This window comes from Microtus oregoni, unplaced genomic scaffold, assembly GCF_018167655.1.
Source record: "Microtus oregoni isolate MIOR12 unplaced genomic scaffold, Mior012 000016F_ref0000370, whole genome shotgun sequence".
NCBI classification, from domain to species: Eukaryota; Metazoa; Chordata; class Mammalia; order Rodentia; family Cricetidae; genus Microtus; species Microtus oregoni.
The window spans coordinates 41,445,747-41,471,691 of record NW_024543075.1 but is presented as its reverse complement, the minus strand read 5'-3'; the positions used below and the strand labels follow the sequence as shown (position 1 = coordinate 41,471,691).

At 43.3% G+C, this 25,945-nt stretch overlaps 1 protein-coding gene across 2 annotated transcripts; it reads right to left on the bottom strand.

The window, feature by feature from the left end:
- Positions 1–890: 890 nt before the first annotated feature.
- LOC121458122 (tripartite motif-containing protein 30A-like) lies at positions 891–19,972 on the bottom strand. 2 transcript variants are annotated; one of them, XM_041667252.1, is made up of 8 exons: positions 19,939–19,972; positions 13,862–14,345; positions 9,605–9,700; positions 8,751–8,981; positions 5,808–5,830; positions 4,338–4,438; positions 4,038–4,064; positions 891–3,793 (listed from the first exon to the last, which is right to left on the bottom strand). In XM_041667252.1, the coding sequence occupies exons 2-8, from the start codon at positions 14,279–14,281 to the stop codon at positions 3,078–3,080; spliced, it is 1,614 nt and encodes a 537-aa protein (XP_041523186.1). In that variant the 5' UTR covers positions 14,282–14,345; positions 19,939–19,972; the 3' UTR covers positions 891–3,077. The 2 variants fall into 2 exon arrangements, with proteins under 2 accessions (XP_041523186.1, XP_041523185.1); XM_041667251.1 differs by having other exon boundaries at positions 892–3,793; positions 19,828–19,966.
- Positions 19,973–25,945: the final 5,973 nt, after the last annotated feature.

Below are 25,945 nucleotides of genomic sequence, written 5' to 3'. Positions count from 1 at the left end.
ATGCTCACCTTCCTAGACCTGGATGGAGCAGGAGGACCTTGGACTTCCCACAGGGCAGGGAACCCTGACTGCTCTTTGGACAGTAGAGGGAGGGGAAGGGGAGTCAGGGGAAGGGGAGGGAAATGAGAGGCGGGGAGGAGGCAGAAATTTTTAATAAAAATAAATATAAAAAAATCAAGGAAAAATAAATCGATCCGCATCTTTTAAAAAAAAGGTAGAACCCTGCATAGCGATGTTTTGAGTAACTGATGCATTCTCTGCCAGCATGTAGTGCTAGAATCTCCAATCTACATGCCGCTCTGTAACTGCCTCTCTGCTGTCACACATATGGAGCTACACTAAAAATGAGTCCCCAGGAGCTGCCTTGCTGGTGCCACACTAACCTAAGTGAGTTTTCATGACAGAGGATCCAGTCTTTCGTCACCTGTCTGTCCTGCCTCCTGCCTGGAAATCAGAGAGTCTGGCTATAGGCTTCTGCTGGGAACCCAATGCCAGCTTCACCCTAAAAAGTATTAGAGAAAATGTCTCTGCCACAAGAACCCTTGAAACTCTCCAGATATCCCTCCATTCAGTCTTTCCTGGTGCCAGGTCCTGAACTCTCCTGGAAACAGCATGGTGTGCCCTTTCTGTGTCTCTGCCTACTTAAGGCAATCTGAATCCAAATAGACTCCTTATTGTGCAGTAATCCCTCAGAGTGTCCCCTTGAACCAACTACCTCATCCAAAATCTGGCACTGTCCTCTTTAAAAGCAAAACAAAGAGAGCAGGGTCTTCCTCTGTAACTGAGCCTGGCTCAGATGCACAACCACCGGTCTCTGCCTCCTGAGTGCTGGGGCTGCATCCAAACCATTATGGAGGCTCTGGTACTCAATCTCAGCAATTCTTTATTACAGTCACAGCAAGGAGACAAAACAGACATCTTATTGGATACAATTTACATGAGGTAAGTTCCTAGAAACATTCTATTGTCTATGTTTCACAACACATCACAAGGTAAAGTTCATTGGCATCACTGTTATCACCTTCACTGTAAACTGGAAACCATAGGATTTACAAACTTGATAGGATCTAAATAGTACAATAACACTAAGGATCTGAAAAAGTGTTGGTATCTACTCCCCCAGGCCCAAGACTTCAGGGAGCACCAATGGTCTAGGATCCAGGGAGGAACAGAGACTAGGGTATTAGAAGCCTAGGAAGTCTGCATTGGGGCAGTTGTTTGTTGGGGCAGCAGGCTGGTTTGTGTATAGCATGAAGACAACGGGCTACGCAAAAAGCATTACTTTGCATACACAGGTTGGAATGAGGGCAAGAAGGGGTTATCAGTTCAAATACCAAAGAGTGCCTGCCTAGGTGGAAGTGCAGGGAGGGAACAGGAATGTTGCAGCAGCAGAGGTGGCAGGTCCTTTAGTTTATCAGCTGACAGACTGCTAGCAAAATAACACGTGTTGTTGCTAGCTTTCGGGCAGGGAAAAAAAAGAATTGCTGGCTTTTTAAAATGATGTGACCTTTTGTCCCTTGAAGTGGATCCAGGTTTTCCAAACCAAGTCAGGTTGAAGGTCCTATTCCTATGATAAATCTCTCAGAGATTTCGAGCTACAGTCACACCCAACTGACATGTTTGATTCAGGGGTTATCAGTTCAAATACCAAAGAGTGCCTGCCTAGGTGGAAGTGCAGGGAGGGAACAGGAATGTTGCAGCAGCAGAGGTGGCAGGTCCTTTAGTTTATCAGCTGACAGACTGCTAGCAAAATAACACGTGTTGTTGCTAGCTTTCGGGCAGGGAAAAAAAAGAATTGCTGGCTTTTTAAAATGATGTGACCTTTTGTCCCTTGAAGTGGATCCAGGTTTTCCAAACCAAGTCAGGTTGAAGGTCCTATTCCTATGATAAATCTCTCAGAGATTTCGAGCTACAGTCACACCCAACTGACATGTTTGATTCTGAAATTTCTCGAAAGCCAAATACACACACACACACACACACACACCATACTGGAGTAGACTTGATGACACATTCCAGGACCTAACTAGCAAAGTCAAATATTAGGAAAGTCAAATATTAGGAAAGTCAAATATTAGCCCCCCTCAGCCCTATCCAGTTGCCCATTGCAGCATCTAAACCCAGTACAGCATCTTTGCCCCCACACTAACCTACAACCATTTAGTGACTGCAAAGTAGATGTTTTATTCTCAGTGAATTTATTTCCATTTTAATACTTACATAATACATTTTGCATTTGTGTATACTACCACATGTGTGGGAGGCAGGGGTTAATCTGTAGGAGTTGGCTTCCCTTTACAGGTGGGTTTGAGTGACTAAGCCCTGTCTGCAGGCTTGCTTTTACCCTCGGGGCCTTAGAACAGACCCCACATTTATTTTTTTACACCAACCAAGAGTATAGGAACACGATTCATATAAAAAATGCAAAAATAAAGTGACATAGGTATAGGCCTTTGAGGATGTCATTCAGGGCTACACTGCTATGGGGAGTGGCAGAAATGGAGCAGAGGAAGGTACTCAGAGCACACAAAGTCTTAGTGGGCGCTGTTGGAGATATTTCCTTCTTAGGTTTTGATGAAGCACAGCATTGAGGTTAAACTGATGTACCACTAAGGGCTCATTCCTAGGCTAGACACTCCGACATATATTTTCAAAAGTAATAGACAAGCTGGAGAAGAACTTTCTGTCATCTTCTGTCAGTGACAGAGGAATGGGGTTGTGGAGACTTGGCAGAGCTGAGACAAGTGGCTAAGGGGCAGAGCACCTCCTCAGCATGCACAAGGCCCTGGCTGCCATCTGTGGCACCACAAAACAGTAAGTGAGGGTTAGCAGAGGTCTTACCTTACCTTGTGAGTAAGAGACATTGTGTATGGGAATCTGGGAAGAGATAAATTACTATAACCTCGTAAACAGACAAGCAACTGGATCAAGAAAAAGAACCAATACTGGTTTGTATTTAGAAGTGAAGGTCACTGAAATGGTAAGTCAAAAGGTAGAAAAAGTTAAAATGATGCCACAGACCTCAGACATATGGGATACATCAGATACAGGGACACTGTGCAGACATGGGTGAGGGCTTAGGAAGGTGGCCCACAGACTGTCAATGGCTCTGAACATGTCATAGGATTAAAATATGGATAAACAGCATTAGGGAAGTTTGGTTCATAGAATCTATAGATGAGAGATCCATGGTTGGAAACATCATAAAATGAGAGAGTGCAAGCTTCTCGGTCCAGGAAAACTCCAACACGAGTGGGAGGATGAGTCAGAGAGAGGAGCAAGACACTGGCATTGTGGGTGACAGAACACTCTTCAAAGGCATTATATACAGACCTGTCCGTCATCCCTATAACCCAGTAGCCATATTTGGGCTGATAATTTGCATGCTGTTTATCATCAGAATCATCTTTAACTTCATGTTTAGGTTGATAATTCACATATTGTCTGTCCCCAAAATCATGTTTGTATTCATCGTCAAAGGTGAAAGGGGAAAAATGTACATGTCGTTTAACATTAGAATTATATTTGATGTTGAAGTTCTTTTCATTTGCTGCAGAAAGCTGGGGTTTAGCACATTTTCCATTATTGATTCCCAGGAGCCAGGCGTCACATCTAGACACGTCTACTTCCCAGTAATGTTTCCCTGAGTGAATAGCTGGATACCCTAGGACACCCAATTTGTAGGTCTTAGAAATCTGAGAATTTCTTTTATTACCATTTCGATGTTGTATTTGTCTTTTGTCTTCATTAATGACAATGTTTTTATCTTGTGTTTGATTCAGGGTCACGTGAACTGCAGAAAAATGAGACATAAATTAAGAGTCACATGGGAGGCAGGGTACTGCCTTATTGGTGAAAGAAGGAGCAGAAGCCTAAGGCGAAAGTGAGGAGGAACATGGAGGAGCTGAGTTTAAAGTCAAAGAGAGGCAGATTTCTGTGCATATTGGGAGCAGGAACATAAAACATAAGTATTAGTAGAGAAAAAAACTCTGAAAGACATTGAGACGAGAGAGGCTGATGGTGCGATTTCTCCTTACCCCAGTGGTGCTGGGCATCCAGGAGCCCTGAAATGATGAAAATGCACAGCATTAAATGCAAGCAAGGGAATCAGAACATTAAAGTCAATGTGCTCTGCAGAGTGGGGGAAGATCTGGAAACTGTGACATGGGACGGGATGAATGATGATGTCCATTATATATGATGACATCACTGGGACACACTTTCTGTTCTTCTGAGTTCCTCTACCCATGATCAGAAACATCACTTTCTGTCCAGAGAGTGCAGCCCCAGCCACCCCTAGAGTCCCCCAGGTAACCACAGAATGTAGCTGCTCTCACCTTGAAACACTTGCAGCATGCCCTTCAGATCCGGAGCTCGGAAGATCTTTCTCTGTTTACTCGGGACCATTTTGGGCTGTTTCAGTCTTAAGTTCTGACTCCTAGGGACAAAAGATTGATATCCACATCTCAGATAGTGTGACCTCTAACCACTATGGACTTCCTATTACTCCCTATTATTCTAACCATAGAGGTCCTGGAGCTCTCCTGAGAATTCTGAGCAGGGAAAGAGAGGGTAGATACTAACTATGCAGATGTGACACACTCATGACCTCTCCTATACTTGCTGAGTGATGTTAGTAAAGTCGTGATCCTTACTTGTACATCAAACGACTTGTTCCCACTCTCCCTTTCCCCCACCCCAGAACCCCTACTAACGTAGGTAAAAAAAAAATAATGTGTGGGCTGGGCATGGAGTCACAAGCCTTTCATCCCAGCATTCTAGAGGCAGAGGCAGGTAAATTTCTGAGGTCAATGTCAGCTTGGTCTATAGAATGAGTTCCAGGTCAACCAAGGCTACAGAGAGAAGACCTGTCAGAAAAACTCAAGCAATAGGCAGGCAGGCAGGCAGGCAGACAGACAGAGAAAGAGAGAGAGAGAGAGAGAGAGAGAGAGAGAGAGAGAGAGAGAGAGACAGAGACAGAGTCAGAGAGACAGATAGACAGACAGAAATAAAGAAAGAAGCAAATAAATAAATGCGGTTTTACAGGACAGGCTAAAGTCAGGGTGCAGAAGCTGCTCCGGGGTAAGAGAGTCACATGAAAAATTATCTGGAGAAAGCCAAGACTTCAAACACTATGTTACTATGGACACTCTTGGCCAGATCTGAATCTTTAAGATTTTTTTAAGATGACCGTTTTGGAAAAGAAGAAAGGAACATCAGACTCATGCTGACATGAACTTCATATGTTCAGAAGGAGCCTGCTGCCGACAGCCTGGGTGTGACTCTTTACACACAAGGGCACAGCTTTCCAATCTTCTGAAGTATGTGGTTCACACGGAGCATTGTGCCCACTTTTCTATCCCCATGCGAAATACACAAATCCACAAGAATTTTTCCCAGTATACAATTCCGTGAGCACTGCAGACAAGGAAGATAGGGATCTAGGATGAATCTGTGAATCAAGTACCTGTGAGCTGCAGACAGCCAGACACAAGCACAGAGCGCGGACAGAATGATGGAACCACAAGGAGTCTGAAAGCTCCTGTGGCTCCATTTGCCTCTTCCCACTGCTGAGCCTGACTCTGTGACTCCCCTTACCCAGACCCCTAAAAGAGAATCAAATCAGTCCCCAGTAGTTACAAAACAGTCAGAGCCTGTCTTTCCCTACATCCTCCTCCTTCTTACTGCAACTTCAGAATAACACTTTGTCTAAATTCCCCCAAACCTATGAGAGATTTATTCTAGTCAGATATTAAATCATTCTCATCACACAACAGGGCTATTCTTCCATGTCAGCCCACACATACCTTGTTAGGACATGATTCACACCCTAGAGAGAAGGGAGAAAACAAAGTCAATAACATGTTCTGCATGTTCTTGCAAATCCTGGTCTCACTCTCACTGGGTGCAGAGACAAAGTCAAAGAGAATCAAATCTGTCACCAAAAGTTCTCCAAGACATGAAATAAAGACGATGCTAGGCTCATTAATTGTTTTATAAGTATACTAGTACAATATTTTCTGTCTCATACTATAAGAATTTGGAGACCAAAGCTGAATAAGTGAAGGTTTGAAAACTTACATAGGTTTTGCTGTGCATACAACTAAACATATAAACACATGTGTCTTTTCCAAGTTTCATGTCAGCTACCTATCACCATCCTTGCAACTAACATATCTTAGAAGCTTATTTCCATATTATTTCAGTCATTTAGACACAATTTAATATGTTAACAATGAAGAAGCCACAAGGGTCAGAAGCTTAGATTGTTTGATACTTAAGTCCAGCTAATCATCTCTCTCTTTCTCTTTATCTTCTTTCTCTGTAGTTTTCCTGGGAAAAGAAGTCACTCTAAAGAGACATGTGTGCCTCTCAATTTGACAAACCACTGAATCGATGACTCCCTCTAAAAGTGGAAATTCTCAGGGAATCTCACACTGGGAGAAGGAAAGCACCGATACCAGATGCAGAACTGACCTCCTAAAAGATTTCATGCTGTTTTTGTTACTTGCCAGACCACGTAAGGTCTGAGTCTGTACCTGATAATGATGGGAGAATGATGGACAGGACCACACCTTGACAAGGACTACTCATGTGTGCATATATTTGGTCTCTGTTTAAACTTTGATCTCACTTAGAGAAAATGAAGATGGACAGTGGGCTTTTTAAAAATATTTTTGTCCATCTTCCAAATGTGGCTACATTAATAAATATCCCTTGTCTGCCTTCCAATATTAACTTGGCTCTTTTATATTGGACAGATATCAATGCCTGACCAACCAGGTCCACTTTGATATGTTTAGTAGACAGCTCTGTGAGTCCTTCGTCCCCAGATTGAGGCCCAACACTATGCAAGTGTTCTCACATGTGCGGATTCCATTGGATATTGGTAGAGTTAACTAAAGTTAAATTCTTCGAGAAATGTGATCTTTCTCCTTACAGATAACTATTACTAGGAGCTCCTTGGGTGTGGTTAAACTTCCTACGGAAGTCCACTTTCCGTAGTGGATTTGGCGTGGTTTAGGCTTCTACAGGTCTTGGGTTTGGTGTCAGAGCCAATCCCAGGTCTTATGTGCTGCTGCTAAGTTGTGTCCAGAAGACGCTGTTTCTCTTGTACTCATCCACCACCTCACGCTCTTGCATGTTTTCTGCCCTCCTTCTGCAATGATCCCTGGGCCTTTAGATTAGAAGTGGACTATGTATTTTCCATTTAAACCTGTAAATCCTGTAGTCTCTTCCTCTATCCACCTTGACCACATTTGTTTTTCACTATGTAACCCTGCTGGCCTGGAATTCACTACGTAGACCAGGATGGCCTTGAACTCACCTACCTTCATTTGCTTCTGCGTTCTAACTGCTGGGATTAAAGGAGCGAGCCAGGACACCTGGATGCAGGTTGGGAAGCTTATATCTTATTTTCAAAGCTGTGTTCTTCTCATGTTTTTGTTTCTGTGTATGAGAAGCTCTCATGTCCTGGGATCACAGGCAGTAGATGCATGTAGTTTATATAACATAACCCATTAAATGTGGATCCATAGTAAAAAGAATTCTGAGAGAACTAGAATTCTAGTTATAGAAGAAAACTGATGTTAAACTTGTCCTCACTGAGACATCTGTATGCTCACGTTCACTGAGTCATTATGATAGCAGATAAAATAGAGTCCACTGGAAAACTACAACCAGAGGAATGGAAAAAATATGATATGATAAACATGAAGGTTAAAATATTAGACATTCAAAGCAAGTATTGCCATTTGTGGCAACATGGCTGCACTCGGAGCATTTATGTTATACTAAACCAGCTGAGTAAAATAAAAAAAAAAAAACAAAACACTAAGTGATGCTATTTAAGTAAGTGTCATATCCAAAAACTGATCTCACAAGAGTAATGATTATTATTTGGGTCATTAGGGGCTGGAGGCAGAGAATGGTAGGCAGATTCTGTGACCAAGATATACAATTTCAGGCTTGCAGAGTATGGTGGCTGTAGTTACTACCTATCTGAACTAGCTTAGTTTAGCCAAAACATGTCTAATTCAATCTAATACAGGTGATAAATGAGTGTCCTCGATAATAGTTAAATCAACATGATGGAAACCAAGAAATTAAAGGAGCATGAAAATTTCCTGGAAGTACCAAGAGATTGACAATTCAGACAAAAGCAACAAATTCTTACCGAGATTTTCATCACCAGAATATACCTTTGGTTTAAATGATTTAAAAGTGCGATAGAGATAAAATACAATACAAACTTTATACCTGTTAGAATAAAGAAGACACCTTTCATCTCAGAAACTCAAAGACAGAGGAAAGAAAATCTCCGAGATCTTGGATGGTAACTCCCCTCCCACTGACCAGACCACTGAATCAGGGCAGTGGGGTGAAAGGCTTCAAATATCCAAGGGGAGAAACCATTTCCAGTAATTTCAAATTCAGATAAAGTGACTAATGACTGTCGGATATGCTTCATGCATGCTCACATTTCAGCAGGGGAGTAACTACCCATGATGCAACAGATCTTCTCTACATGGTTCTGTTACTGTACTGTACTTGATAAACTAAAACATGCAACTTCCTCTTGTCATCCATGCTTGCAGTGATTCCCCAGCCTTTGAAACTGATTCAGGAAAGAGTTCGGGGAGGGTCCAGAGAGCCCTACTGTCCTCACCAGGGAGATCACAGCAGCACAGAGGGAGGGAAATGGCTTCCAGGTGTCCTGACTCTCAGATGCCGACCTCCTGCAGTCTTACCTGCAGCATCTCCATGGTTGAACACTGCAGGCTATGCTCCAGATCTGAGATGAGGTCTCTCACTGACTCCCTCTGCTTCACCAGCTCATTTTGAGAACCTTCCAGGATGTCTAGGATGTCTTCCTTTTCTTTCATCAGTTTCTCCACCTCATTCTTCTCCTTGGAGTCCAGGAATTCCCGCAGTCCTTTAAACTCCTTCTGAACGTTTTCTATCTCACTCTGTATTTGGTTCTTCAGGGATAAGAAAACCGAGAGTTATTCAGACTGTCCTAATATGACTGAGAGACAGAAAAAAATTTGTTCTAATTGGGAGTTCTCATGGGAAATGAGTTTGGCTTGGGAAGGGAATCTTAGGTAAGCATGTGTCTTTTTTCAGTATCTGTTCATGATATTCCAAAATACAGATCTTAGGTCATATTTACCATGGTCTTTTATCCAAATTGGGATGCAAGGCTGTGGCTCAGTTTTCACACAGGTGTCCCTGATCCCTATTCCTGTCTGTATACTCCTCATTCTGCCTCTGAACCCCTGAAAAAAGTAGCCCCAAGGATAAAACTGTGACTGTTCCCAAGCATCTTCCCAACAATCAGAGTTCCATAACGCACCACAGGATCGAGTCCCAGGACTCAGAACCATTCACACCAGGCCCCCGCCATGGTGTCAGCTCCTCAACAGCCAGGCTCAGCTGTGATGCACTCTCTGTGCAGTCCCAGCTCTAAGGGAACAGGCAGAGAGGACTAATCACGGCCTCTTGTCCCCATCAGCCTCCAGGGAATGAAGAGCCAGGGAGCTTCTTGCCCAGGTCCCTTCCAGGCATCAGGTTAACTCCCTTAGGAGGTAGGGTCCCCACTTGCCTCCCAGGTAGTTCTCTCCTTTTGAAGGTCATCTTCCCAGTGGTCACATCTTTTCTCGTTAGCCATCTGCAACTCCAGGGCAGCCTGGAGCTTCCCCTGTGGGAGAGGAATTGTAGCAGAGTCAAGCTGTGTGCTTAGTATGACAGCTGCTCCTAGCCAAATGCCAAGAAACCCTTCTGGAAAGACAGGAGGTCTAAGACTGTTCTCTTTTTAGTATCTTGTGCCATGATTTGTGCACATAAAGTAGGCAAATGTTCATCTTTAGCTCAATCAATTTTTGCATTTACACACACAAGCCCCAGACAGACAAGACACAGAAATGTGTCCCAGTCTGTCATTCCACCAAGCACAAACTGGTTTGATGGAGGAAGGTCATTGGCTAAATAAACTGCCTTGGCCCTGATAGGTAAGAACATAGGTGGGTGGAATAAACAGAACAAAATGCTGGGAGGAAGAGGAAGTGAGGTCAGAAATCATGCAGCTCCTCTCAGAGCCAGACACGATAGCTCTGCTCTCTGAGGCAGACGCCATAAAGCGAGCTGCCAGATCAGACATGCTGAATCCTTCCCGGTAAGACTGATGCTACACAGATTATTAGAGATGGGTTGATCGGGATATGAGAATTAGCCCGTAAGAGACTATAATTAGTGGGCCAAGCAATGTTTAAAAGAATACAGTTTCCGTGTAATTATTTTGGGGCATAAGCCATGTGGGTGGCCGGATGCCGGGGATGCAGCCCCGCAGCTCTTACTACACTGGTTACTTTCATTCAGTTATCAATAAACTGGAATAATTTTGCTATGTTTTCTTGTCTTTCCTATAAATGTATACATACATCATATGCCTTGCTGTTGATACATGCACATTCTTAAAAAAAAAAAAAAACTGGATCTTACTATGTAGGCCTGGCTGTCCTGGAATTTCTGTCTAGACCTGTATAACCTCAAACTCAAACTTGCCAGAGTTCTGGGACTGAGCCAAGCCCTACCATACTGGTCACATGCACTTTCTTTTGTCATTTCTTTTTCTTTTTATGAACTGTAGTTTTTTTCTGTATTTAATATATTTTTCTTCACTGAACTTTTTTTATAAAATATATTTTGTTTAAGATTGCCTGGCCTGTACACCTCACAGTTTCTTTCTACCTGCTCTCCCATTCAGATCCATATTCTGTATGTCTCTTGCTAAAAAAGAAATAGTCATCTAGGAAATAATAAGGAAATAAAAATAACAACAAGAAGAAATACTTTGGAATTTGACAAAACAATAAAACCAGAAAAAGAGCAAAATGAAAAACATCTTCAGGAATATTAACCTTCATCAGGCGATGAAAGGAGACAGAGACAGAGACCCACATGGGAGCACCAGACAGAAATCTCAAGGTCCAAATCAGGAGCAGAAGGAGACGGAGCACGAGCAAGGAACTCAGGACCACGAGGGGTGCACCCACACACTAAGACAATGGGGATGTTCTATTGGGATCTCACCAAGGCCAGCTGGCCTAGGTCTGAAAAAGCATGGGATAAATCCGGACTAGCTGAACATAGCGGACAATGAGGAATACTGAGAATTCAAGAACAATTGCAGTGGGTTTTTGATCCTACTGCACGTACTGGCTTTGTGGGAGCCTAGGCAGTTTGAATGCTCACCTTAGGAGACCTGGATAGAGGTGGGCAGTCCTTGGGCTTCCCACAGGTCAGGGAACCCTGATTGCTCTTCGAGCAGATGAGGGGGGGAGGACTTGATCGGGGGAGGGGGAGGGAAATGGGAAGCGGTTGTGGGGACGAGGCAGAAATCCTTAATAAATAAATAAATTTAAAAAATTAAAAAAAAAAGAAATGCATATAAATGCAGAGACACACAAGGTTTCCAACTCATGGGAATCCCATAAAAACCCAAGCTTTAACATAAAAACAAAGGAACTGTAGAGTAGAAAAAGCAAAAAACAAAAATAAAACAAAAAAATAATACCAAAAATCTCTCTCAAACAAAAAACCTAAGAACAACAACAATAACAACAACAACACAAACATAGCAATAAAACGAAATCCCCAGTATTGTTTGACATCCATCAATCATAGGTGCCTAAGTAGAAAGAGAAGCTCACTAATATGCTAAGTTTCATTTTCCAAAGGAGCAGAGAGGTAGGTTGAGTCTCTTTGAAAGGACTGACACCAAGGTAGCTCACTCTAGTTACTTTATCCAAACATGTACAAGGTTTATAGGGCTGGGAATTAATGAAGCTATCTTGCTCTTGCTACCTTTGATTTGTAGCAAGGAGGGCCTTTGCTCATTTCCTGGCAACGCAGTATCTCAGACCCGAAGTAATCACACAGAAAATATATTACTTAGATTACTGGTTGGCCCATTATCTCTAGCTTCTTACTGGTTAACTCTTGGGTATTAATTTAACCCATCTCCATTAATCTGTGCATCACCATGAGGTCATGACCTACCAGCAAAGTTTCAGCACATCTGTATCCAGTGCTAGCTTCATGATGTCTCCCTCACTCTGCCTTCTTTCTCTCAGCATTCAGTTTAGTTTTGCCTTGCCTAGCTAAGTTCTGCACTGCTATAGGTCCAAAGCAGTCTCTTTATTCATTAATGGTAATCACAGCAAACAGAGGGAAATCCCACATCAGAAAGGAGATATCCTACACAAATCTCAGCGTTGTTTGACTATGGCTAGGAATAATCAAAAGTAAAACCTTCAGTTCTTCCAGAAGTATTTTAGGACCGAGTTTTGTGCAGCTGCAAACTCTCATGTAACACCAAGTATAGATTCCCCAGATAACATTCTTCAAGGTTTAAACACTCTCAGAGCACTTTCTCTGCCTCTACTGATTAACACAAACATAGCAAAGGCTTTGATGAATCATTTCACTCAAAGCTAGACATAAAGGCTTAACTGTACATATCACCACAGTCCAGACTTAACAGCTGAGAGGAAGAACCTCCAAATATGGGTTCCCTTAAAGTTGTTCAGTAGTCAGTCTACTGCTGAGAAGCGGAGCTGTAAAAATGGTTCATTTCCCCATTGATACTCCATTGGAGAAAGTAAGTTTTCATTTACAAGTAGCTATCAATTGCAGATTGCTTCTGGGTTAGGGATGTCTCCTGTGCCCACTTCTCCCATCTTGAAAATCCCATCTGGTGCAAACCCTGGTAGGCCTGGTGCATGTTGCAACAGTCTCTGGTTGGGACAAATGCCTATATTCTGGGATTTACCTCCTGCAGGAACTGGGTAAGACAGAAACCCTCCAACAAATGGTACCAACATGTGGATGCCGGTATCCACATAAAGCCTGACAGAGCTTGGGAAGTAATTCTAGACAGAAAAGAATAGAGTTAAGCATGGCTTATTGATAGCAACATTTTCTCAGGTGGGTTCTGCTTGCTAGAGGCAATCATTTAAGAGAGGCTTCCTGACTCAGCTTTAGCTGCAAAACCCTGCAGCTCTTTAAAAGGTCCATTCCTCGGAGTCCTGAACAGCCACAGCAGAAGCAAAATGTGAGTGCCTTGCTGAAAAAGGTACTGAGCCATGTGGCTAACATAGACAAGGATAATGAGCTAATATAAGTCATAAGAATTAATACGAAGCCTGACTAATTGGCCAATCAGTTTATAACTAATGTAGACCCCTGCATGATTTCTTTGGGACTTAACGACTGCGGGAACTGGGCAGGACAGAAAACTCAGTCAACAAGTCTCCATAAATTTACATGTGGACTCAAAACAAACAAACAAACAAACAAACAGACAAAAAACAACCCAGAAAACATAGATCCAACACAGAACTTGCCTCTGTGCATCTCACTATGGAATTCTTTCCCCTTTTCCCAGACATTTCAACTGCCACACACACATTGTCTTCACTTCTGTATGTCAATCATTTACTAGTTACATGGTTGGAAGTCACTGGATTGGATGTTGGGTAGTGTGAATGAATCTGACATAAACAATGAAGTACGACAAATATGGAATAAATAACCTGTTCTACAAGTGGCTTTTCTTGATCATTGACTCAAATTCATAGGGAGAGTTACAAAACAGTTTTTCCATCTTAATATTTGTACTCCAGGTGGATTCTTATACAATTTAGTGGAATAAACCATCATGTCCTTTTAGGACTCTAAATAGAATGATGTAACTACCCCAGAGCCTATGATGTCCAGGTAATTGACCTGTCACACCAAGTGGAGATTTCCCATCTGTTACTGCCTCCTGCTCTGTGTCCCACACCCTCCCACTTCCTACCTTGTACTTATTGGCCACCTCTTCAATGAGAGCTGTTTGGTGACCACGGTGCTCCTGAGATCTCTCACAAAGCCAGCAGATGGCCACCATGTCCTTCTCACAGAAGAGCTGGAGTTTCTCTCCATGCTTTGCACAGACATTCACCTTCTGCTCCTCCTCTGGGCTGGACTTGAACTCCTTGAGCCTCTCCACTATGTTGGCCACATGCCAATTAGGCCTCAGATTCCCAAACAGGTAACATTCTCGGCACACAGGGCAGATGCCCTCCCCTTCTTTGCCTTTGCTGGACTCATAGTTCAGAGTGATGCAGGCTCTGCAGAAGATGTGGTTACAATTGACACTCACAGGGTCTTTCAGAAGCTCCAGGCAGATAGGACAGGTCACCTCCTCCTTGATCATCCCCAGGACTGATGAGGTCATTGTTGCTGTGATGCTGAGTCTTTTTGTCTGTACTCCTGACACTTCTGCTCAGGTACCTGAGTGACTGGGTGGATGAGAAGGGGGACAAGTAAGCAAGGGAAAATCAACATGGAACCGCGAAGAGATCAATGAATGCCCTCGATGATAAGGGAAAAGAAGAAAGGAGAGAAATACAGAGAGAAGTTCAGTGACATGGCAAAGAAGAATGCTGTCATACTTTCAAGTCCTCTGCTGTATTTCATCCAAAATGACTAATTTCAGATGCAGGATTGTTATTTCCTTTCACTGAAGACCAGGAAGATCGTGTTTCCTTCTATCACCTCGTGTAATCGACATTCTATTCTTTCCTTTCTTTCCCAGGACAAAATCACATCTTCAGTGTTACAAGCACCAAACTACTCACTTCTCCCCCACTATACTTCCTCCTTCATCAGCACTAGTCAGTGAGACCCTCTGATCCTGTTTACCAGTCTCTTACCAGAGAGACTGGTGCTGACGTGGAGTGTACACAGCTCATCTCCTGATTCACATAGGCAATGATTTTTCTTATTGTTTATGAGTGTTTATTACTTTGTAGACGATCCTAGTAGACTTCTTGGCACCGACGTGAAGCAGGTCACACCTACTTGTAACTCCAGCTTCAAGGAATCTACCAGCTGTAACCACCCTACCATCCTTTCAAATGTGTATACACACAGGCAGGCCCACAAATATACAACTCAAAACAAAATGAAACCTAGTTTACTTGTTTTTACTTTTTCTTTTTAGACCAAAGTGTTTGGTTTTGAACCAAAGGCTACTCCTCTTTTCCCTTCTGTCAGGTTCAGTGTATCTGCTTTTATTTTGAGGTCTTTGATCCACTTAGATTTAAGTTTTTTGCATGGTGATAGATATGGATCTATTTGCATTCTTCTACATGCAGATATACAATTAGACCAGCACCATTTGTTGGAGATGCTTTCTTTTTCCATCCTATATTTCTGACTCTTTTGTTTTGGTTTTCTGAGACAGGGTTTTTTAGTAGCCATGGAGCCAGTCCTTGAACTTGCTCTGTATACCACCTGGCCTTGAACTCACAGAGATCTTCCTGCCTCTGTTTCTCAAATGTTGCGATTAAAGGCATGCGGCACCACCACTGTCTTATTTCTGGCTTTTTTTTTTTTAAAATTAAAAATCAGGTGTCCACAGTGTGGTGGTGGTGCACACTTTTAATCCCAGCACTCAGGAGGCAGAGTCAGGCGGATCTCTGTGAGTTTGAGGCCAGCCTGGTCTACAGAGTGAGTTCTAGGAAGGCTCCAAAGCTAGAGAGAAACCCTGTCTTAAAAAAAAAAAAGTTAAAAAAGAATCAGTTGTCTAGAGGTGTGTGGATTTATGTCTGAGTTTTCAATTCAATGCCACTGATCACTGTGTCTATTTTTATGCCAATACCATGTTGTTTTTATTACCATAGCTCTGTAGTGTAACCTGATGTCAAGGATGGTGGTCCCTGCAGTTCTTTTATTGTTCAGGATTTGTTTTTCCATATGAAGCTGAGGACTGTCCTTTCAAAGTCTGTAAAGAATTGTGTTGGAATTTTTATGGGAATTAGTTGAATCTATAGATTGCTTTTTGTCGGATGGCCATTTTATGTCCATCCTACAGATCCATGAGCATGGGAGATCTTTTCATCTTCTGATACCTTCTTCAATTTTTTCAAAGACTTGAAGTTTTTATCATACAAGTCTTTTACTTGCTTGGTTAGAATTACCTCAAGAAATTTTATACTATTTGAAGTTATTGTGAAAGGTATTGTTTGTTTCCCTAATTTCTTTCTGAGTCTGCCTGCCATTTTGTACAGAGTTCTTTTTCATTCCTGAATCTATGATGGTGCCATGGCCTGCCCTGCCCCGCCCTCCCTTGTCCCACAATCCCTCCTGCCCTGCTCCCATCCAGTCCCCCCCTGCCCTGCCCTGCCCCGCCTCAGAGTCAGAGTCAGAGGCACATTCCTTCTCCTTGGACCTAAGCAGCTATGATGGGCCTGAGGGTCTCAGGTCATGCTTTGTAGTAATCTCCATCTGTGGTGGTCTGAAAGAAACCGGCCCCCAAAGGGAGTGGTACTACAAGGAGGTGTGGCTTTGTTGGAGTGGGTGTGGCCTTCTTGGAGGAAGTATGTCACTGTGGGAGTGGATTTTAAGATTTCCTTTGCTAAAGTTGTGCTCAGTGTGGTAGACAGTTTACTTACTATTGCCTGAGGATCAAGATGTTGCCTGAGGATCAGTTCCTCCTCCAGCACCATGTCTGCCTGCACACCACCATGCTTCCCACCACGACAATAATGGACTAAACATCTGAAATTGTAAGCTAAGCCCAATTAAAAGTTCTCCTTTATAAGAGTTACCATGGTCATGGTGTCTTTTCACAGCAATAGAAACCCTAATGAAGACACCATCTATCAGTATTTTGGTGGTGAGAAACTTATAAAGCAGCTTCTATATGCCACAGTGGTTCATTTCACACACCCATGACCTCATAGACACTCTGAGCACATATCTAAGAGAGGCTACCATTGGCCTTCATACTTTGGAAGGGGAAACGATCAAGTCCCCTACAATCCTTCCTACTAAGGATGCTAGCAAGCTGCATAGCTGTTGCTGCTGTCATAAATGCCTGCAGTTGAGGCCATAGAGACATTTTCAGACGTGGCAAGCACTGAGCCCTGCCGTTAGAACCATATGAAGACTCCACCACTGTGCCCACTTAGGATCAGAGCCACCTAATCAAGTGCCACCCTTATATGGAATGTGTAAATCCTTCCCCATAGATTCTAAACAGAAAAATTTGCAAGAGTTAGTTGCTCCATAATATGCAGGCATTAACACAGACACACACACACACATAGGCACACACCACAAACAAAAAACAAACAAACAACAAAAACCAAAAACATCAAAAAGTGAGAAACATCACCTTATCAAAGGACTATTATGATATTCTAGCATTGACTTCAGGCGATAGAAATAATGAACAATCCAGACAGAAATTCAAAATAACAGTTAATGAGGAAAACCAGAAAATTGACAATTCTATAGAAAAAGCACTAAAATTCTAGAGTTTAATAATTCATTGAATGAAACTGACCCTGAAATAGATTCAACACAGACACCCACAATCAAGCAAAAACTCTATCAACAGAGTTAGCTCACTTGGAAGTATCATGTCGAAACAAATAAAAAACCAGTAAGAGTAAGACAGAAAAAAAAAATCCTACAAACAAACAAATGTGGAATCCATTAGTGTTGAGCAACTACCAGTGAGCATGGGGCTAGCCTTAGAGTGTTGCTGATATGCCAGTGAGCACAAGGCTAGCCTTGGAGTTTTACTGATATGCACAGGGAGCACGGGGCTAGCCTTGGAATGTTACTGATGTACCCAGTGAGCACTGAAGAAAACTTATTTTCAAAATTTAAGGGAGGGGCATGAAGTTGGATTGAAGGAAAGGAGGGGAGAATCTGGGAAAAGCTGGGGAAGGGAAAAGAATATGATCACATTTTAAAAAATATTTTTTAGAATAAAAAGATAAATAAATAAATATACCCATCTCAAAGTATCATGTAAAAGACAGAGGTCAAGGAGAGAACAAAGGGGCACTGTTCAGAGTTCTAAGTGCTCCACAAGGAAATGAAACAGAGAGAAGGCAGACAGGAACTCAGCAAGGGATCGCACTCACCCAGCCACGCACAGGACACTCCCCCCACTGACAGACACACACACACACACACACACACACACACACACACACACACGAACACTGCTCTAGAAGGAACCTTTGGGATACAAGACTGGGTCTCTTGATGTAAGAAGGCTGAAATGAAATATCTTCTTTAACCTCAGTGGTATAAAACTAGAAATCACTACAAGAGGGATTTGGGGAAAACTCACAGACACATGGAAATTATACAACATTATCTAAACTAATGAGCAAAGAAAAAATCAAAAAGAGGTTTAGAAGCATTCATCTCAAGGAATTCCATTGGGTACTACAGACAGTCTAAGAGGGAAGCCCACTGGGACAAAATTACATTAAATAAATAAAAAACAAATAAAGTCTCAAGTAAATAACTTAATTCTTGACCTCAGGGAAGTAGAAAAAGAAGACTAAGCCAAAACTTATATGATGGGAAGAGAATGCAGAAAACAGAAATACAACAAAAAGAACAGAAAGACTCTAGGAAAATGTAAGGAATCAACATCTCAATTGTTCTCTCTCTCTCTCTCTGTCTCTCTCTCTCTCTCTCTCCAATTCATTTGAGGACAGGATTTTCACTATGCAGTCCTGGCTGCCCTGGAACATCTATGTAGATCAGGCTGGACTAAAACTCACAAAGATCTTCTTGCCTCTGCCTTCCTAGTATTGGGATTAATGGCATGTGCCATCTACCCAACCAGCACAATATGCAATGAAATAAACAAAACCAACAGGATCATAAGGTTTGTCGATGTCTCCTGGGTGCCCAGATTAGCTTTGATAAAACCGTGAAATCCCTGATCAAACTGGTTAATCTCATGGTTCTCACGATATTTTATAATTAGACGTTTTCCAAATCAATCAAGAATCTAATTTCCATTATTCAGAGGTAGAAAAGGGGGTGGCAGCAGTAATGTGCACCTGCCTCTCTAGTGACGGGAGGTGGGGATGGGGGCCGACTGAGGGGTTGAAGACCAGCCTGGGCAACAAAAATGTATCACCTCTCTAAGAGACAACAGGAAAGCGGTCACTTCTGGGAGAATCTTCAGATATGCTACTCTAGCGAGTCTCCTCCTCCTCCGTCTGCCCATCTTCGAAGACCCCCTTCCCATGGAACTGGACCCAAGGCTTGAAAAGAGCCTACCCCTGAGCTAAGTCACAAACATTTTAAAAAATATTTTATAAAAGAGGCTCATTTCTGATCCTCTGGCCTTTTGTGTAGCTGTAATCTCAACCTGGACTGAGCACTGCTTCAATTTTCAGGAAATGGCTGAAGGAGAAGAAAACAACAGCGGTCATGTCCTGGCTTGGGGCTATCACAGGGAGTCAGTGACTAGCTAACAGGCTCACAGCCTCCAGCTCTAAACCCAGAGAGGAGCCCTAAGAGTTCCTAGGGCAGAGATTCTCAACCTTCCTAATGCAGTGACCCTTTAATACAGTTCCTCACGTTGGAGTGACCCCAACCATAGAATTATATTTGTGAAAAACTCAAGGAACCCCAAAGGGGTCGCGACCCACAGGTTGAGAATCACTGTCCCAGCGACTGCGGAAACACCACATTATAACACAAAAACATATTCAATAAAAGAGGCTCTGACTTAGCTTAGCTGTAGAGAAAGGAACTGTGTTCGTCAAGGTACAATACAAATTTATAGATTATGAAATGGCAGGAGGCGGCTGGATCTGGCTAAAAGCCATCTCTAAACTAGGCCTCTCCCCCTCCCCCACCTGCAGTCCCTTCCTCAGGCTCCTCCATCTGCATTTTCAGCTCGAGCCCAACAGCCCCTCCCTCTTCATCCTCCTTTTTAGCCTACAAACTCACCTAAGCCAAAGCAATGCTTTTCTTGAAAAAATCCTTCAAACTCTGCCCCTAATATTGCTCAGCAAACCAGCAGCCAGCCTGAAAGTGGTAAAATACGGAGAATTAACGCACCAATCCAGAACTTCAAAGTACTTCCGACTCCAAGGAGAAGAAACGAAAGTTTGAGCCCAGGAAGAGAAAGAGAAACTACAGAAGAAGGACTGACCAATAGCATGCTTCCGCATAAGCATACCCAGCTCCACCTACTGAAGGAACTCCCCTCAGATCAGCACAGCCTGTCTGGAGAGCGCAGACAATCAGATCTCCCACCCTTAACTGTTTTGTTTTGTTTTGTTTGAATTTCTGAAGCCAGATGTTCAGGGTCAGGTCAAACTGACCAAACAAGATCCAGACCTGTCTGGAAAGTCTTCTCTTGGGCTCCTCTTGCACCTGAGCTCCTGGCTGGGTTTTGCTTTGTGTGGCAGGTGTGGCCCTAAGGGAAGGAAATTAAGGTGAGGGACAGGGAACTGCAGTGTCCTCTGGGGCTGGACTTGAGAGCTTACAGGATGAGAAAGGGAGGAAGCTGCAGTTCAGGACAGCTGCTCACAATCAAGATTCCCACCCAGCGTGGGAGGAGCCCCATGCAGAGCCCTGCAGAGACACTTTCCACACTCACAGCAGGGAAACTAGCAAGCTGCAGGGGCTCTCCAGCTGCCCAGGGGTGCCCTGCCGATTAGGTGTTCTGTTGCTGCCCAGAGCAGGGCCTCTGCCCAGTGCTGATCTGATACATTGTATCCCTTTCAGGAATCCCTCCCCAGAATGTCTCCCACAGGTCCCCCTTTGAGTTAGGGTTTCTAGTATAGACAGTTGCTATTGCCTCAGTGTCCCCTGAATTAGAAGCTGAACATGTGTAGAGCTGGGGATGTGGCTGAGTTGGCACAGTGGATGCCTAGCAGCGTGGAGTCCTGGGGTGGTGGATCCTGAGCACTGTGCACACCCAGGTGTGCTGACAGGTGCATGTGTCTGTCTTAGTCACTCTTCTGTTTCTGTGACAAAAGCCACGACTGAGGCACCTTATAGGGACAGTGCTTGATTTGGGACTTGCAGTTTCAAAGGATTAGAGGTCATGGCCACCACAGTGGGGAGCATGGCAGCAGGCAGGAAGGCATGGTGCTGGGGCAGGAGGTGTCACACTTGAGACACAAACCTGAGCCAGAGACAAAGAGACACTGAAATGCCCAGAACGTATTGAAATCTCAGAGGTCACACGCATGTCACATATACTCCAATACTGCCACACCTTCCAGTTTGTCCCAAACAGACGCAATAACTGGAAATCGAGTATTCAAAGATATGAGCCTATGGAGGTCATTCTTATTCAAACCACCACAGGATTCCACTGCTTTGGAGCTGGCAGCAGAAGGATTAGGAGGTTGAAGGGCATCCTCAGCAACAGGGAACTTTGATGCCAAGACAGCCTGAGATACATGAGAATTATCTAAAAACAGAAACGCAGTATGAGGAAAGCAATGAGCCGTCTCCACTTTCAGTCTCCCCACCCCCCACTCCTGCATGCCTATCTCATGTGCCTTATATTCTCAGATCTATTAAATATGACATACGGGGCAAGAACGGATATGACCGCATAGTCTGAGTTTTGTTTAACAAACCTGTCACCTCCTCCTCTTTCTATTCTTATTTTTAGAGACAGGCTCTTACAGTGCACCCCAGCCTGACCTCTAGCTGAGATTTAACTCCCTCACCCTCCCCAGTGCTGAGCCCCTGGACTTTTGCTGTTGTTTTAATTTGGTCTTTGCACTTGAGGGATTGAACCCAGGACCTTGTAAATGCTGGGCCAGTGTTCCATCCCTTAGCTAAACCCCTAGCCCAAACTCCACATCTTGATGAGGTCAAGAGACTGAACTGCTGTTCTTGCTGTGAACACAATGGCTGCCAATCGATATTGTAATCTGAATCTTCTGAATTGTTAATGATTATATAAAATTCTTTGCAACTTTTGTTTGGTTTTGTTGTGGAAGCAAGGATTTATTTCACATCTCAGACTGGGCTGGAGCTCTCTCCTGTTCATCGTGGTCTCCAGTTGCTGGCAGTACTCCTCCCTCAATCTAGCAAGTGCAGGTGTTAGAGGGATGAGCAACCATATTTATCTTTTACAGAGTTGAACCAGTGCCTCCCCGGTTTCTTCCTACGGCCTTCTTGGGAATCAAAATAATGAAATGCTCAGACAGCCATCTACCTCTTCGTGAACTTTCTCTGCAGCCACAATTTCATTGCCACACTGTGCAAAGATTTGACTTTGTGGTCAGGTCTGCCACCAGCCTCGAACTTCAGTGACAAGAATGAAGGTGACCAGGAGTGCACAGCACTGACCACGCTGCTGAGCAGTGCGGCAATGTGTGTGAGTCTAACTGTGTCAATACACGCTGACATTTATTTCAACACAGGAAAGGCTTTCCCATGAAACACAATTATGGAAGAAATATTGAAAGATCCCCAGAGCTGGGAATACTCTCACTCAAGTCTCGGGATAACACAACCCCCCAGTAACTCACGAGAGACCGTCCTTGCTGCAATCTCAGGAGGCTTTAATGATGAGATGAGAAGGAACCAGTGCACTGGGTCAAGACTCATAACCCACGGAGGGGGAGAGTTCGACCCCGAGTGAGTGGGAGAAGCGATTTTTAACGGAAGAAACCACAGCCCAGTGATCCGGAATTGGCAGGGAGTGTTTCACAGAAAATTCCGAAAATACCAGTGAAGATTTCAAGGGGGCAACCCCCTCCCTCTCAGGACCACTGCCAAGGTCATTATCTGCTAGTTCGTAAAATGACAATCACAAGGGGGAAACTCTGTTTCTCAAGATTATTCTCAAGATTACTTACAACCTAACTTCATCTTCAGCTAGTTCCTGAAACAGTCACTAAACTGGCTAATGCTAGATTCCTGATTCTTCTTTTCCTACTTGGATTTTTGGCTATTTTCTTCCTGCTGGGGAGGTCTGGATTTATCCAGGTCTTTCAATATGAACCAAAAAGAACATTGGAGAGATATGAAGATAGAACGTTTTTTCTTGAATGAATTCATAATTAAAAATTTACATAAAATCATCTGTTATTTTTTGTTTGTTTTGGTTTTTCAGGACAGAGTTTCTCTGTGGCTGTGGAGCCTGTTCTGGAACTAGCTCCTGTAGCCAGGCTGGCCTTGAACTCACCGAGATCCCCCTACATCTGTCTCCCCAGTGCTGGGATCAAAGGCATGAGCCACCACTGCCCTGATATTTTATAATACAGGTTTTGTAATTCTACAAACAAAGCTTGGTGATGTTTTGATGGCTGATGCATACTCTGCCAGCATTAGTGCTAGAATTTCTAATCTACAAGCTGCCCTGTGACAGCCTCCCTGCTGTCACACATAGAGACACCATGGAGCTCCACTCAAAATGAGTCCCCAGGAGCTGCCTTGCTGGTGCCACACTAACCTAAGTGAGTTCTCATGACAGGGCATCCTATGTTGTGTCACATGTCTGTCCTGCCTACTGCCTGGAAATTAGAGAGCCTGGCTGCAGGCGCCTACTGTGAACCTACCCCTCCATCCTACAAAGTCTGAGCCTTGTTCTTCAGCCACGGGGACCCTGATGCTCTCCAGAGATCTCTCCATTCAGTCTTTGTTAGTGGTCCCTGAAGTCTCCTGGAGCATTCACCATGGTGGGTCTTCTCTCTCTCTGTCTCTGTCTCTCTGTCTCTGTCTCTCTGTCTGTCTGTCTCTCTCTCTCGCTCTCATGCTCTCTCTCCCCGCTTCTGCCCCTCTCTCTATTTATGGCAATCTGACTCCAAACAAACTCCTTTTCACACCAATTCTCCAATGTGTTTCCTTGAACCAGCTCCCTCATCCAAAACCGGGAACATTCCTCTTTAAAGGTGAGAGAAAATGCAGCAGGTTCTGACTGTAACTGAGCTTGGCTCAGATGCACTGCAGCCTCCTGTCTAAGCCTCCTGAGTGCTGGGACTGCATCTAAACCATTATGCCGGGTGTTGTTCCCTTGCAACACTACAATTCCCAGCATCCCTCTGGACTCCAGCACACGCAAGCGCGGGACACATTTCCCAAAAGCCTTTGCATCCTCTGTTAAAAGCAAGGACAAGCCACAAGTTCGGCCCTTCTTATCCCTTCCCTTTGTCCCTTCCTTTTACTTTTCCTAGTGTGTTTTCCCCTCCCATTAAAAAGTGTACCACGTGGTACCGCCGCGTGTCTGTGTCTTTTCTTGCGTAACCCTCGTCTAACCCGCAGGAATTAAGAACAACCCGCAGGAAATTAAGAACAACACCGGGCTCTGGTACTCAGCCTCAACAATCCTTTATCACAGTCACAGTGAGAAGTAGACAAACATACGCCATGTTGAATACCACGGACATGCCGTAAGATCCTAGAAGCATTCTATTGTTCACATTTCACAACACAGCACAAGGGAAGTTTACAGCATCACTGGCATCTCCATCATTCACTGTACAATGGAAATCATAGGATTTACATATTTGATAAGAAATGAGTGTAGAACCACTACAATTATCCTGTCAAAAATAAATGTGAAAACCAAAATATAATCATGGATATCTACCGCATATTATAGTAAATTTGACATCAGGATTGAGATATCTTCATGTGTCCCTTCTCCCGACTTTTGCATGGTATCAGAACATAAACTCAGTAGTTATCAGAACAACCATCTATGGAGTGTTCACTGGATGCTTTGTATGCATTGAACTTCCTAATAAAACGCTTACATAACTCATTTTAGATTTGTGAATGGGTCTAGGCCTGCGTGTACTGCATATGTGTCAACACAGAGGATAATCTGTATGTTGGAGTTGGCTGCCTCCTTCTACCATGTGGGTAAAGTGATGGAACTCAGGTCACTGGGCTTGGGGATGATGCTTTTACCCTCAGAGCCTTCTAACACATCCAGATTTTTTTTCTCACACTGACTTATAGTATGTATATTCTCTTTATAGAAAAAATTTAAAAAACAACAAATAATAACAAAAAACAAACAAAAACAAAAATCCCATAAAGCATAGGCTTTTGAGGTTGCTGTTCAGGGTTGCACTTCTATGTAGAGTTGCAGGATTAGAACCCAGCTACTCTGAACACAGTCTTAGTGTCTTGACTGAAGTTTTTTTGTCCCACTCGGTCCTGCAGTCATTAAATCCCAACGAATCACACAGATGTCTACAAAAGTTATAAACTGATTGGACCATTAGCACAGGCTTCTTCTGAACTAATTCTTATAACTTACATTAGCCCATAATTCTTATCTGAGTTAGCCACGTGGTTTGGTACCTTTTTTGGTGAGGTAATCACATTTTGCTTCCTCTGAGGCTGGGTCACGACTGCAGACTGCACTTCCCTCTTCCCAGCATTCTTGTTGCACTGCCTATACTTCCTGTCTGGCTACTGGCCAATGAACATATATTAAACAAGTACAAGAAAGAAATCTTTACAGGGTAAAACCATTGTCCCCACAGCATTAGTGGTTACTATTAGAGATATTTCCTTCAAAGTTTTGATGAAGCACAGCAATGTGGTTAAACTGACCTACAACTAAGGGCCCATTCCTAGGCTAAAGAGAACCTACATGTAATTTTCAAAACTAGTAGAATTGCTGGAGAGGAACTTTGTAGTTGGAAGCTGCTTGTTTGTTCCTGGCTACAACAACCAGAATAATCACACAGAAGCTAAAGTAATTATAACATTGCTTGGTGTATTAGCTCAGCATTCACACTAAGTAACTCTTACATCTTAAATTAATCCTTTCTATTAATCTGTGTATCACCACGAGGCTGTGGCAAACCGGGTAAGGTTCAGGGCATCTCTTTTCTTTGTCAGCTACATGGCATCTCTGTGACTTCACCTTCTCTCTCTCTCTCTCTCTCTCTCTCTCTCTCTCTCTCTCCATATATATATCGTTTCTGTGGCAATGTTCTTCCCTTCCATAAGCCAAATCATCTCTATTCATTAGAAATGAAAGCAAGACATATACAGAACTACATCCCATACCATGACTTTCTGTCATATTCTGTCAGTGACAGAGGACTGGGGTTGTGGAGACTTGGCAGAGCTG